The 15,635-nt window shown below is 44.7% G+C and overlaps 1 protein-coding gene across 16 annotated transcripts; it reads left to right on the top strand.

The window, feature by feature from the left end:
* Positions 1-111: 111 nt before the first annotated feature.
* ATPSCKMT (ATP synthase c subunit lysine N-methyltransferase) lies at positions 112-13,743 on the top strand. 16 transcript variants are annotated; one of them, XM_083624355.1, is made up of 6 exons: positions 112-351; positions 1,199-1,419; positions 5,302-5,597; positions 9,371-9,508; positions 12,005-12,055; positions 13,163-13,743. In XM_083624355.1, the coding sequence occupies exons 2-6, from the start codon at positions 1,407-1,409 to the stop codon at positions 13,355-13,357; spliced, it is 693 nt and encodes a 230-aa protein (XP_083480481.1). In that variant the 5' UTR covers positions 112-351; positions 1,199-1,406; the 3' UTR covers positions 13,358-13,743. The 16 variants fall into 16 exon arrangements, with proteins under 16 accessions (XP_083480481.1, XP_083480490.1, XP_083480496.1 ...); XM_083624364.1 differs by having other exon boundaries at positions 112-379; XM_083624369.1 differs by lacking the exons at positions 112-351; positions 1,199-1,419 and adding exons at positions 494-696; positions 4,504-4,676.
* The last annotated feature ends 1,892 nt before the right edge of the window (positions 13,744-15,635 follow it).

Below are 15,635 nucleotides of genomic sequence, written 5' to 3'. Positions count from 1 at the left end.
CGGCCCGCCCCCCCTGCACCCCCCACGCTACGCCACTGTCTGAGATGATGGACTCCTGTCTCTGCCGCCGCCGCCGCCGCCTTCTCTCTGGGAGAGGGCGCCAGTCTCAGCTCAACTAAAGCCCTGGATTTCTCCACGTTCTCTGCGGGCAGCTCCCCCTCCCACCTCCAGGGCTTTGCGAGCCTGAAAGCTTCTGTTGTGCCCCTCTGCAGTTTTCCTATCTCTATGCGCCAACCAGCCTAGGCCGGGCGGGGGAGGGAAATCCTGAATTCGGAAGCGGAGGCTGCGCTTTCCCCCTGCGGCCTCGCTTCGAAGAGCAGCCAGGTGGCGGAGGCTCTGCTGAACTCGACGGTATCCTCTGGCTTTGCAGCGGATGCAGGCAAGGAATCTCTTCACTCCGGGGGACGCCCTGTCCCCCCCCTTCGGGGGCACAATGGTGCCGTCTGCCCGGAGTGGCGGCCTCCCTGAGGCTTCTGCCCGGAGTTGGCGCGCTTGGCGTTCCTCCCTCCCTGCCCCGCAGGCGGCTCTGCGCGGGGCCGGGGAGGCCGGCGCCCGCCTCGGCCTCGAGTCTTGCGAGTTCTGTTTCGGAATGCCGGCACCTTTCTTTTCCCTCCTCGTGGCCGTTCTTGGCCTCCCTCTTTTCGCTTTCCCCGCCGCCCTTCTCCCTCTTTCTTCGAATTTGTGGTAAATGGCCAGGTAAGGTTTGACCTCGATGAAGCCACGGGTCCGACAACAACGGCCTACTCATTTATTAATACTGTATTTACATGCTGTCTAGTAACGAGCTGCAAGAATGAGTGATTTCCAGTGCAATATACTACAACTATAAACTAAGTATAAAGAGGAAAATAAAATCGGAATAAAAAAAATCCAACACATGCGAACTCAGGGATTAGATTTTGAAGTAAAGGGCTTTATCCAGTTGGTACTCTGGCAGGCAAGGGTTTTTTTATCGGAGTTGTCTGCTAATGGAGGGGGAGGGCAAGCAGTTTTTGCCAGTTCCCCCTTGCATCCATCTTAAAACATATTTTGGAGGGTTCCACCAACTGTCCAGAACAGATATTTGGATTGCAGGGAGGTGACAGGGGGAGAAAGAATTTGCAAAAATTGCTGCCCCTTCCATTAGCAGACACCTCTGCTGAAGCAACAGTGCATGGACGACTACGTGGAAATAAGTTTTATTAATTTTCAATTGCAGAAATCCAGTATAGGCCTTATTACAGTGGAGCCTCAACTTACATAAGCCTCTTCTTGCGGACATTCCAAGTTGCATCCGCAGCAAACCCGGAAGTAAACACCAGGTTTGTTGTGATTCGCGCATGCGCGGAAGTGGCTGCCGCTGAATGCGCACATGCACAAGATGCCTCTTCTAGCGACCCGTTTTGACCAGCGAAAGGAACTCCGGAATGAATTGTGTCCGTAAGTAGAGGTTCCACTGTATATCAATACCAAATTACAATGCCAATTCAAATACAAATCAATAACATAACCAATTATAAAATTTAAGTGGCCCCCTGCATGCTGTACTTCAAGGTCTACTAATTCCCTTTAATTCTGCTTCCAAACTATTACTCAATCCAATTAACAATCCAATCTTGATAAAATCCCTTATATCACAGTTACAATGATTTAACTTCAATTTGTATTAACACATTTAGTAATATATAAGTTCGCTAGTGAAGTTATCCTTTCTTCTTCCTGTGTCAGGTATTAATCTTAATCAATTGTTCTTTTATGTCTTTGTAAATATTATGCCCATCTTGGTTGTTCCTGGTCTCCTTCGTGCCTTACGGTGCTGTTGACTCGGTTTCACTCTAAAGAGATCTCTCCTCTTTTGTTCTCTAGGCCCTCTGATTGCAGCCTTAAAATTCCATCGCCATTACTTTCAGTCGGGGGGGGGGGGGGATTTCCCTGGCGCCCTGCCAAAGCCCTTGCAAGCCTCCAAGCTCTCCCTTCTCTGTCCAACTGAAGAAATTAGCTAAAATTACTCGTAGAAGAGTGATCTGGTGCCCCGCCAAAGCCTTGGCAAGTCCTCAAAGTCCAATCCGTCCTCCCCTCAATCAGGGGAAAAATAAGAATTAACTCAGTAGATTCCCAGTCTTTTTAAAATTATTCCATACTGTTATGTTTCCCTCACACAGTTCCATTTGTCATTTTAATCCATATCTATACTCCCGTCTCCCTTCATCTTCACTTGCTATATGAAAAAAGAATTGGGGGGGCTTTCTTGGGGGCGTTGCTGAGTCTTTTATGTAACAAAGTATTTATAACGAAGCCATTGGCTCCCCTCTGCAACACATGCCGTTTTTTAGATCGAATGAAGTCATCATTTGAATTTAAATCTGTACGACCTTGTAGCTACAGTCATACCTCATGTTACGTCCGCTTCATGTTACGTTCTTTCAGGTTACGTCCTGCGGCGACCTGGAAGTACCGGAAAGGGTTACTTCCAGGTTTCGCCGCATGCGCAGAAGCGCAAAATGATGTCATGCACAGAAGCGGCGAATCGCAACCCGCGTGTGCGCAGACGCGCCACTGTGGGTTGCACTCTTTTCATGTTGCGAACGGGCCTCCGGAACGGATCCCGTTCGCAACCAGAGGTACCACTGTATCTCAATTCAGCAAACCTCAATCTTGTCCCATCATTACCAGCACACATCTGTGCATTAATCCTAATTAAATTCTTAATGAACAGAAGAACTGCTCCTTCTTAATGGCGCTGTTGGAGGATTACCAACAGGTGAAGTGCTTTTTCATTCAGCGCCTCCCTGCCTACCGCATTCCATGTCAGAGCGAAAGCCAGGTACCGAGATGATCTGCAAGTGAAACTCCCCCCAGGGTTGGGGGAGTTTACAAAGATAATTACCCTCAGTCATCTTTGTTTATTCCTTCGCCACCAATCTCCCGTTGTTGTGGGAGCTGCACCATTGAGGCAACTGGAACCGGAAGCTGCAATAACTACTTGGATTCTTGAGAGTTTAAAAAGCCCAGGAAAAGAAAAACATTTTGCCCGATACTGAAAAGTGTACCCCCCCCCAAAAGAGATACCCATTCCCTGATGGAAGATAATCTCAGTGTCTGGCTTGGGACATATGGGAGGTCCCAGGCTGTTTAGGACTTTATAAGTCAGCATCAGCACCTGGAACTGGGTCTGGAAACAGACTGGAAGCCAATGCAGATGACAGCACTATCATAATATGATAAGGACGCGGGTGGCACTGTGGTCTAAACCGCTGAGTCTGAGCTCCCGTTGCTCTGTCCCAGCTCCTGCCAACCAGTTCGAAAGCATGCCAGTGCAACTAGATAAATAGGTACCGCTGTGGCAGGAAGGTAAATGGCGTTTCTGTGCACTCTGGCTTCCATCACAGTGTCCTGTTGCGCCAGAAGCAGTTTAGTCCTTCTGGCCACATGACCCAGAAATCTGTTTGTGGACAAACGCCAGCTCCCTCGGCCTGAAAGCGAGATGAGCACTGCAATCCCATAGTCACCTTTGACCAGACTTAACCGCCCAGGGGTCCTTTACCTTTAGCTAATATGGTTAGATGGGCCAGCCCCAGTTAACAGTCTTACAACCCTATTCTGGACAAGCTGAAGTTTGTGGCCTGTTTTCAAAGGCAGAACCACAAATGCTGCACTGAATTTGTCCAAAGGGTAGATTACCAGAACGTGGATAACCAAAGCAGATAAATCCATGTAGATAGGATTGCAGTTGGCAAATCAGCAAAAGCTGATAAAAGGTATTACAGGCCAGGCTTAGATGTTTTTGACTTCCAATACAGTGGTACCTCGGGTTAAGTACTTAATTCGTTCCGGAGGTCCGTTCTTAACCTGAAACTGCTCTTAACCTGAAGCACCACTTTAGCTAATGGGGCCTCCCGCTGCTGCCGCGCCGCCAGAGCATGATTTCCGTTCTCATCCTGAAGCAAAGTTCTTAACCTGAAGCACTATTTCTGGGTTAGCAGAGTCTGTAACCTGAAGCGTATGTAACCTGAGGTACCACTGTATTACATTCTATTATCTTGCTGCATAGCTGTTTGTGGCCATTGTTTCCCCCCTGTTTTGTTACTATAAAGGTTCTTTCATATGCCATACAGTGCACATCATGAATATTCACAGCCCAATCCTATGCAAAATGGGGGGTAACAAGGGCTGTTGGAATCAGCAAGCCTAACTCTCCGTAGGGTAGAGCAGATGGCCTTCAATAAATGTCTCTGGTCTACAGAATGTGGTTTGTGGCATATTCTGCAGCGTGTGGGGCTTACAGATGAGTAGGCCTGCACAGGGTTAGACTGCTCATTTCGTTGCAGAACTTGCAGTGAAATGAGCAGCCTAAACCTATGCATGCTTCTCACATGTGAGTCCCACTCAGATCAGTTGGACCTGCTTCTGAATAAAGAAGCTTAGGATCAGGCTGAGTGTTTCTGAATTCTCAGTGATTCTGATAATGCATTCAAAAGGAGTATATTTGCATAGTGAGCTTATATATCATATGGTGTTTTCCAGATTTTCCCCCATTGCAAATAGAATCCAATTTACGAAGGAACATTAACATTTCAAGTGTTAGAACACCAATGAACGTTACAGTAGAAATGCCAAAGGAAATATTTCTGATGAGAGATCATCCTTCATTATTCAGATCCTGCGAGACTGGGTAGTATGTATTAATACTAGATTGTGTATGTATATTTTGTACTGTTTAAATGAGAACAGAACTGAGGCATAATTCAGTTTCTCTCATAATTCATTTTTGTTAATGCAATTTGAGGCAGTGTTGTCAAGAGGCACAGTCCAGAAAGGAAATTGATGTTTTAAATTAGAAAGCAGAGGCATGATATTCCCAAAGCCAGGAATTTTTAAATCCTGCTGCTGTGAATGCGAGAGATTTAAACATGAACTTCATGTAAAATTAACTAATGAAATTTGCTGCTACAAGATGTGGCGGCCCATCGCTCAGACAGCTTTAAAAGGGAATTAGATAAATTTGTGAATGGTAAATTTATCTAATCCTTAATGGACCTTTGAATGCCAGTTTGTTGTTGTTTAGTTGATTAGTCATGTCCGACTCTTCGTGACCCCATGGACCAGAATGCCCGTTAGTGAGGGACAAACAGCAGGAGGGGGGCTGTTGCCATTATGCCTTCTCAAATATATCTGAATTGTCTGTGCTGGAAACAAGATGTAAAATTGGACAGCCTGATCCAGCAGGGCTCTTTCTCATATAATATCTCCTGTTGAAAAGGGGGGGGGGAATATAAGCTTAATAGACATTCTCTTGTATAATAAATGCTTTCCCTTTTCTAGGTATTTTTGGTATGCCGGAAAAACTTTCTGGAGGCAACACAGCACAAGACATGATGCCGTTGATGACCTCTGATGAGGGCCCTAAACAAAGGAACTGGGGCTTACTGGTCACCGGCGTTATTGGTGGGACATTAGTGGCCCTGTACTCCGTTGCCACGCCATTTATTGCCCCTGCGCTGAGGAGGCATTGCCTGCCATATGTCCCTGCAACTTCAAAGCAGGTTGAAAATGTCCTGAGGATGCTAAAGGGCAGAAAGGGACCCCTGGTTGATATCGGTAGTGGTGATGGGCGCATTGTGAGTCAAAGTCAGGTTTTGTTCTTGTTGGAGCCATGCTAATGCATGTCGACCTTTGTGGCACTGTGCTCAAAGTGTATGTAGCTTTCATACAGGGCTAGGACTGGGTGAGACGTAGGAACACATGAAGCTGCTTTGACGGACCCATTGGTGCATGCAGTCCTGTCTTGTTTGGTCTCACTGGCAGCAGCTCCCAGGCAGAGGTTTCTTTCCCAGTCCTGCTACCTAAATCTTTTAATTGGAGATGTTTCCAGTTAACTTGCCAATCATGAGCATTGCATTTGAACTATAAAGCACATCAGTAGAGCTGCCAGCTGCCGTCCAGTGTCCCCTGCCACACACACATGAGCACTTTAAAATCTGCTGCTAAGTCGGGTGTTGAAGCACCTCGACTTTTCCTGCCCTGTCCACCATCCCAGGCATTTTGCACACTCCCTGCTGCTCTGGCAGTTGGGACTCCACGTCCTAGGACAAAAGGACAAGAGGAAAAATGAGAGGGAGGCAGAGTTTCTGTGACTTCTTAACTTCCTGGTTTAGGCTTCCATTCTAACCCCCAGCCTGGCAGGGCTTTGCAGAGCGGTGCTGCTGCAGTCACAGGCTGGTTGCTGAGGGATGATGATGACTGGGCCTCGTCCCTGTGCCAGGTCCAGCCGGGCCCAGCAGTTGGGTTGAGATCAGGCCTAAGCCAGTGATGACTGTGAGACTAGCTTGATATTATTATTATTATTATTATTTATACCCCGCCCATCTGGGCGGCTTCCAGCAGAATATTAAAATACAATGATTCATCTAGTATTAAAAGCTTCTTTAAACAGGGCTGCTCTCAGATGTCTTCTAAAAGTCCGATAGTTTATTTCTTTGACATCTGGTGGGAGGGCGTTCTACAGGGTGGGCACCACTACCAAGAAGGTCCTCTACCTGGTTTCCTGTAACTTCACTTCTCGCAGTGATGGAAGCACCAGAAGGCCCTTGGCACTAGATCTCAGTGTCCAGGCTGAACGATGGGGGTGGAGACGCTCCTTCAGGTATACTGGGCCGAGGCCATTTAGGGCTTTAAAGGTCAGCACCAACACTTTGAATTGTGCTTGGAAACATACTGGGAGCCAATGTAAGTCTTTCAGGACCTTTGTTATATGGTCTCGGTGGCTGCTCCCAGTCCCCAGTCTAGCTGCCACATTCTGGATTAGTTGTAGTTTCCGGGTCACCTTCAAAGGTAGCTCCATGTAGAGCGCATGGCAGTAGTCATGTGGAGCCATGTAGAGCGCATGACAGAGTAGTACCACCCGGGCGAGACAGTTCGCAGACAGGTAGGGTCTCAGCCTGCGTACCAGATGGAGCTGGTAGACAGCTGCCCTGGACACAGAATTGGCCTGTGCCTTCATGGACAGCTGTGAGTCCAAAATGACTCCCAGGCTGCGCACCTGGTCCTTCAGGGGCACAGTTAGCCCGCCCCCTGTCCCCCCAAAGCAGTACTTCTGTCTTGTCAGGAGTCAGCCTCAATCTGTTAGCCGCCATCCATCCTCCAACCGCCTCCAGACACTCACACAGGACCTTCACCGCCTTCACTGATTCCGATTTAGAAGAGGTAGATTCATCAGGTCCTAGAGTGGTTCAGCCCTGCCTGCTCCCCCCCCCCCACCCCCGGAATGCCTCATTTGGAAGCTGGCGGGAGACCGGCTCATCTGGAAGAGCCCTGGAGGAAGGGTGGTTTGGATTTCTCTGACCACCTCTCAGCAGGCATGTGGGCAACGGGACCAAGGGTGGAGCATGATGGAAGAAGTTGCAGCTCTTGTCTTTTTAAACCATTGCAGGAGAAAATACATTATCAGGCAACCCTGATAGAAGTGGCTCCAAACAATTGCATCACCTGCTTGTTATGAACAAATTGACAGATTCCCGTTAAAGTGAATAGCCAAATTGATTTATTCAGATATTTGCAAGGCTGAGATCTGCAATTGAACAGATAATTGCTTCAATGAGAAAACATTCCTTTTATGATTCCTTTCGTATATACAGGTGAAACTCGAAAAATGAGAATATCTTGGAAAAGTTCATTTATTTCAGAAATTCAACTTAAAAGGTGAAACTAATATATGAGATAGACTCATGACATGCAAAGTGAGATGTGTCAAGCCTTTATTTGTTATAATTGTGATGATTATGTCGTACAGCTGATAAAAACCCCAAATTAACAATCTCAGAAAATTAGAATATTGTGAAAAGGTGCAGTAGCTATTTAGTCCATAACACCTGCAATGGGTTCATGAGCCTTTAAATGGTCTCTCAGTCTGGTTCAGTAGGAAGCACAAACATGGGGAAGGCTGCTGCCCTGACAGTTGTGCAGAAAGCCATCACTGAGACCCTCCATAAGGAGGGAAAGCCTCAAAAGGTAATTGCAGAAGAAGTTGGATGTTCCCAAAGTGCTGTATCGAAGCACATTAATGGAAAGATTTTGGAAGGGAAAAGTGTGGAAGAAAAAGGTGCACAAGCAGCAGGAATGACCGCAGCCTGGAGAGGATTGTCAGAAAAAGACCACTCAAACGTATTGGGGACTTTCACAAGGACTGGACTGAGGGAGTTAGTGCATCAAGAGCCACCACACAGAGATGGATCATGGAGATGGGCTTCAAATGTTGTATTCCTCTTGTCAAGCTGCTCCTGAACAAGAAACAACGTCAGAAGTGTCTTACCTGGGCTAAAGAAAAAAAGAACTGGTCTGTTGCTCAGTGGTCCGAAGTCCTGTTTTCTGATGTGAGCAACTTTTGCATCTCATTTGGAAACCAAGGACCAGGAGTCTGGAGGAAGAATGGGGGGGCACACAATGCCAGATGCTTGAAGTCTAGTGTGAAGTTTCCACAGTCTGTGTTGATTTGGGGAGCCATGTCATCAGCTGGTGTTGGTCCACTGTGCTTCATTAAGTCCAGGGTCAACACAGCCGTCTACCAGGAAATTTCGGAGCACTTCATGCTTCCTTCTGCAGATGAGCTTTATGGGGATGCTGATTTCATTTTCCAGCAGGACTTTGTCACTGCCCACACTGCCGAAAGTACCAAAACCTGGTTCAGTGCTCATGGGATTACTGTGCTTGATTGGCCAGCAAAGTCGTCTGACCTGTATCCCATAGAGAATCTATGGGGCATTGCCAAGATAAAGATGAGAGACATGAGACTGAGCAATGCAGAAGAGCTGAAGGCTGCTATTGAAGCATCCTGGTCTTCCATAACACCTCAGCAGTGCCACAGGCTGATAGCATCCATGCCACGCCGCATAGAGGCAGTAATTGATGCAAAAGGGGCCCAAACCAAGTACTGAGTACATATGCATGCTTCTACTCTCAGAGGTCCAATATTGCTCTATTTTGCAATCCTTGTTTTGCTGATTTCATTTAATACTCTAATTTTCTGAGATTGTTAATTTGGGGTTTTCATCAGCATTATGCCATAATCATCACAATTATAACAAATAAAGGCTTGACATGTATCACTTTGCATGTCATGAGTCTATCTCATATATTAGTTTCACCTTTTAAGTTGAATTACTGAAATAAATGAACTTTTCCACGATATTCTAATTTTTCAAGTTTCACCTGTACATGCAATAAAAATTAAATCCCATTGAACTCTGTATACAATGCTATACATGCCTAAGATCCTGATGTATGTTTGCCTTATTTAAATTATTTCTATATTTTCACAGAATACCAAGTTCTAATATTCGGTGTCCCAAGGAATCTGTTTATTTTACTGAACAAAGACTGATTTATCTTTTTGCAGGTAATAGCAGCTGCAAAAGTTGGATTCAAAGCTGTTGGTTATGAATTAAATCCTTGGCTCGTGTGGTATTCCAGGTACTGTGCCTGGAGAGAAGGAGTTCATCAGGATACCAAATTTTACATTTCAGACTTATGGAAGGTACGAGAACATTTACAACTATCAGCGATGCTAGTAAAATGGTTAGTTGCAATAATGAATATGGCTTTTAACTTTTAAAAAAATGCTGCATACTAATATTGAAATTCCAATGGGAAATAAGAATTGGAGCACACATATTAAATTAAATTAAAACCAGAGGCAAAATGGCAATTCTCCTTTCCCCCTTTCTTCAACCTTTTTGTTTGTGTCTGTCTTTGGGCCAAACTAGAGGCCGGGTAGCCCACCCATTAGGCAAGGTGAGGCGACCATCTTGGGCGGCAAGATCCTCAGGAGCAGCAGATCTGGTCTCCAAGGGAGGCATCACCTGCTGCTGCATCCTCCTCGGATGCCAAATCTGCCCCCTCCTTTTCAGCCACCTCCTCAGTGCCACCTCCACAGCGGCCTTTTGGCAAATGGGCTGCGGATCTCCTCCTACGCCTAGGGAGGAAATGGCGGGGGCTGCCTTCTAGGGTCTTCTCAACTCTGCACCTGCACAGCGTGATTCAGAGTGGGGCCCTTTCCCCCTGTGGCGGCCTTTGATTCCCACTCAACCATCAGATCAGGTAAAGTTGATTCTCCCCTCCTTGTTCCTGATGTAGGTCTTCACTCACCCCTTCTTCCCTGATGGTGAAGGGGGCACTCTTTTGCGGTTTGCCTCAGGCACCAAAATGTCTTGGGCCGGCCCTGACTAGAGGTCATAAGAGCAGGTGGCTCTTTAGGTCTGCCACCTCCCAACACCTGTCACAATCTGAATTTGCAGGGTGGGGTGGTTGCACTGTGCTGCTCTTTAGATAGGACACATAGAAGACTGGGTTTCTCTCTGGCTTTATCTATGTACAAGCCCACATTCATTCAGTGCGAAGTCGTGTTGCTTTCCCTTTTGTAATGTCTATAAAAGACATCCTTTACTCTCCTTTAACGCAACTAAACCTCTCTCTCTCTCCTATAACTCTTTCAACACTCTCTGCTTGGTGTCTTCTCTCTTTCCTGTGTCTTGAATTCAACTTGCCTAATCTATTTTGCTCATCTTTAATGGTCACAGGACTCCTTTTTTCTGTTCTCCTTGTATTCTGTAATCTTGTTTCGTTGTCCTTTTGAAGCCCAAATGGCAAAAAGTTCTGTTTCTCTGGCTAAAAGTTATCATCTGAGCTGTGGGAACTGGAAGTTTTTGAATGCTGTTATCTTTTGTGTTTGTAACACTGGGATTTCATGGTGTTGTCTTGCTATTTTATTTATTGTAGGCCACTTTGAGCTTTTGAGGAAAACAGCTAACAAACATTTCAAAGGAATTAAATTAATTTCCACTACTGAACCTCACCATTTCTTCCTTGCTGCTCCCAGTTGTTTGAATTCTTTATCTCTTGGTTTTGATCTGACTCTTTTCATTGCTGTATTTAAATTAATAGGCCATCCCCAAACAAGAACCCACAAGTTGTTTTGGAATACAAGTTCCATCAGAGTTAGTGAATAAGCAGGTTATCTTTTCACTGTTAATCTGATATGTTCTCATGAGAGTTAGTTGTTAGATGGCTGTGACTTTAAAAGAAACAGGAGCTTTTCAGAGGGTCGTAGACTAAGCAGTTCCTCTCATATAATATAATTACGTTTGAAATTCATGAAAATATAATGAAAGAGAAACATAAAAAGACTGGAACAGGAATCTTTAATATTGGACCAACCTACCAAATTATTTATTCCTTGTTAAATATTAGAAATATCTCTCTTCTTAAGAAACCTTAACCTAGAAAGTTTGTTCTTGAGTGTAATATGATCAGTATCCCAGCTTAGAGACCAATCTAGGCTTCTTCCAATGGAAGTAAAGCCTAGGAAGAACACACAAAATGAATCGTTTAGAACACGGGTGTCAAACACAAGGCCCGTGCGCCGAATCCGGCCCGCCAGACCTCGTCATGTGGCCCGTGTAGCCACCGCCGGCCGGCAGCCTTCACCTTTTATTCTCGCTTTTTTTTTTTTTTACACATGCGCAGCAGCCTACAAGCCAGAGAACGTCTGCCCTCTAGCGGCGTCGGCCGTTCTACACAGGAAACCTCCACTTTACATAGTATAGTATAGATACAACCGGCCCTTTGAGGGTGACCAAACTGCTGATGCGGCCCCCGATGAATTTGAGTTTGACACTCCTGGTTTAGAAGATAAGTTTAGAAAATGAGACTTTCATTTGCTTATGCAGCAGAAAATCAGATAGGTGTTTTTTAGTGGCAGGCAAGTCAAAGTAGCAAAACTCACCACCAGTTTCCTTCTGTCGTCCATATGTAGAAGCGGAGCAGGGATCTCCACTGCAGTGCATTGCTGCCATTAGGCAGCTGGAGCAAAATGTTTAATTTAACTTAAATACAGATTTTCTGATTCTTACAGTGTAAAAGAAAGAACTAGATGTACTTTTTCATCACGTTACACGCATATGGTCTGTACTAAGTAGACAGACAAACAGAATTTTTAGAGGATGAATATTTATGACTACCTTTTTTTTAATAGGTCAGTTTTTCCCAGTACACAAATGTTGTTATATTTGGAGTACCTCAAATGGTAAGTTTCTGTTATTGAATCATAAAATTATCTAGAATGTTGGTATATAGAAATCAAGTAGAACCTTTTTAATGAATAGGTAGGACAGAATCCTTGTTTTATGTTTGGGGGGGGTGGGGAGTAGAAACAGCTTATTAGAAAAGCTAACCAATAAACTGAAACTGACATGGGGACAAATAAAAGAGGACGTCTTCGCTCCAGTATGGCTCCCCTTTATCACATACACACCCCAACAAGACAACGACAAGAACCCGCCGACAGCATACAAATCAATCTGGCTTCCTTGACCCAACAAGTTCTCCTCTCCTCACAAAGGCAAACAAATCCCATCACAGGCAACCACAGACAGACAACCACTCCTTGGGCCCCCAGCCTCTCACTACCAAGGAAACGTAACCAGCGAATAGACACAAAACCCCACACGTACACTGCAAAAAAAATAAATGTCACCCCCTCCTCTTCCCCCCTCTTCTTCCTGACCTTATACTGTACTCAACACTAGTGTCCCTTAACAAATGTAACTGATCGGTAGAAAAGACTGTACAACTTGAAAAAGGAGACAAGGCATGTCCTTTTGTAAAGCATGAAAATCTTTAATAATAAAAATTTAAAAAGGGGTAGAAACTGCTGCTAAAATGTGAAACTCTCCAGAAGTCGCCCCACAACCATTCAAGTGCATAGAGCCTTCCTTCCTCTACAGAGTGCTTATCGCAGGCTACGTCTGCTGTGTCTTCTGCTCATTTGCTATCAACATTTCTGTACAGCCAGTGTCTTATTCCACACTCAGCAAACCTCTTTTAATTCTTGCATCCCTCTTCCAGCCCACTGAAGTCTTCCAAGGTGATTCTAAGGTCCTGCCGAAGTCTTCTGACATTTAGTCCTCACTTGATTTTATAATTCCATACATTGTTTGACATGCATGTTCCACATTAGGTCGTCCCTTGCCTAACTTCGAAATGAATTGGCAGTTCCTGGTTGTTCTCTGTCAAGCACTGGAAAGCTAATGTTTTATATATCCAGTTAGTTATTCGTGTACATATCCTAGTGCTGAACACCATGTCCTCCCCACCGTCTGAAGGGGTTTTGTGTGGTTTTGTTCCTTCACAGATGCTGCAACTAGAGAAGAAGCTTGGAGAAGAGCTGGCATCAGATGCCAGGGTCATTGCCTGCCGCTTTCCTTTCCCCCACTGGAGACCAAAGCACAGCTTTGGAGAGGGCATTGATGCTGTGTGGGCATATGATTCAGAATCCTTTGGAATGAAAGAAGAAAATGATTTGATTAAGACTGTGCATTCTTTCTAATTAGTTTAAATTCCAGAAGTATTGCACTGGTGCCTTTAAACGGTGAATGCGGGCATCTTATAGATAGTATTGTGTCTCTTAGGCAGGTGGGAGAATATTTCGGCAGTGGTAGCACTAAATGCTTCCTGAATATTTCCTGTATCTTGCCAAGGAGGGCTTCAGCCATGAAAAATACTTGTACAATTCCCCCCCCACCCTAGTTATGGTTAGGTGGGATATAGCTTTAATTTAAAAAGTAAATGATAGAATTATGACTTACCAATTCTTAAAAATGCACTGGTAAAATGTGTCCTCAGTTATATGTGTATTTCACTCTAATGCATAATCAATTGTAATATCTAACAAGTTTTTATTAAAAATTGGGCTGTCTGATACAGCTAACTTTCCTTTGAGTATTCTTTGTGCTTTACGATTAGATGAAGACCTTAGACACCCTTCCTCTGAAGCAGGTCTCTCCCTTGCTGCTTGCTCTTCTACCTTTCCTACTCAATACACTTCCACTTCGTCAGAACGAGAAACTGTATTGCCACATTTTATGAGGACAGATATTTAAAGTGCCTGCCAGGGTGCAGGGCCACAGAAAGAGTACACAGTAGGGTGTGTGTGTGACTGGAGTTACAAGTCAGTACAAAGCATCAGAAGAAGCAGCCAATGGGAGGAGTTCAGCATCATGCTAAGTTAAAGTCACTTGGCGGTATACTAGTTGCACTAGCATACTAGTGCAGTATACTACTATACCAGTTGCACCAGGGAAGGGAAGGAAGCCAGCATGGTTCTGCTGGCTGGTTGTATAGCAGATTGATGTAGCCCCAACACTTCTGGTTGCACAGCAAGCTTCTGCATCCGTTGCACTGGATTTCATATTGTAGAACCATTATTTTTGCCTTTACTCCAGTGCAACAGCTCCTTGAACCAGTACTCAGAGAATGTTGAGTCCAGGCCAGTACAGTGGTGCCCCGCAAGACGAATGCCTCGCAAGACGGAAAACTCGCTAGACGAAAGGGTTTTCCGTTTTTTGAGCTGCTTCGCAAGACGAATTTCCCTATGGGCTCGCTTCGCAAGACGAAAACGTCTTGCAAGTTTGTTTCCATTTTCTTAACAGCGTTAATACAGTTGCGACTTGACTTCGAGGAGCAACTCATAGAACGCAGTGTACATAGTAGCCTTTTTTGAGGTTTTTAAAGACTTTGGTGATTTTTGAAGCTTTTCCAAAACTTCTTTTGCAGCCATTTGGTAAGTTAAGCTTTTAAAACTTTTTTGGGGGGGGGGTTGGATTTTGGGTTGGGGTGTTTGGAATTCAAGGACTTGGTGTTGGAGAGGGGTTTGCAAGAATCTGGAAGCTTGTGTGTTTTTTCTGCATTTTTATGATTTTTTGTGACCATTGGGGCACTCTGCTGTTTTTTTTAAAAAAAATCTGGATTTGAATTTCTGTGTGCTGGATGGCTGGGGGAACAGTTGGGGAGGGGTTTGCAAGAATCTGGAAGCTTGTGGTTTTTTTCCTGCATTTTTATGATTTTCTGTGACCATTGGGCCACTCTGCTGTTTTTTTAAAAAAAATCTGGGTTTGAATTTTGAACTGCTCTTTACAGTATGTGTGACTTTAAAGAGCACTTAATAAACTCTTGTTGTACCAAATTCTGCTTTGTTTGGACTTTTTTTGACCATAGGAACGCATTAATTGATTTTCAATGCATTCCTATGGGATTTCGTGCTTCGCAAGACGAAAAATTCGCTAGACGAAAAAATTCGTGGAACGAATTAATTTCGTCTTGCGAGGCAGTACTGTATGTTGAAATGAAGATGATGCAATTGATTAAATGGTTTTGACAAAAGGCAGCGTAATGATAATACAGAGAACTGCCAAGTGCTTGTAGGTCATCCCAGTCTCATTGCACATATAAACAATAACATAACTCTCAGATGAAGCAGGATGAGATCTCCAGGATTGAACCTCATTTCATACTTCTTCAGCAAATGGAGAAATATGCAGATCGCATGGAACCTGAAGCTAGCACTGCTATCAATTACGCTGGCTCTCTTATAAACCAGGCATAGCTCCTCCCCTTCAAAGTTTCCCTCTTGTCTTACTGTGTTTGCGAACCTTTTAACACAGTTGGCTAAGCTGGTGGTATGGCACAAAATATTCATGACCATCACAACTGTCCTGGAGCAAAGCTGTCAGAAAGTTTGTGCTATAACTTCTGTGATGGAAGGGAATGTTGTCAGATTTGTTGCTGGGAATACAACTTCACACAGGCTCTTGGGACAGAAGTAACTT

Source organism: Podarcis filfolensis (assembly GCF_964270895.1).
Source record: "Podarcis filfolensis genome assembly, chromosome: 7".
In the NCBI taxonomy this organism is placed as follows: Eukaryota; Metazoa; Chordata; class Lepidosauria; order Squamata; family Lacertidae; genus Podarcis; species Podarcis filfolensis.
This window is presented reverse-complemented; position numbering and strand designations above follow the sequence as displayed.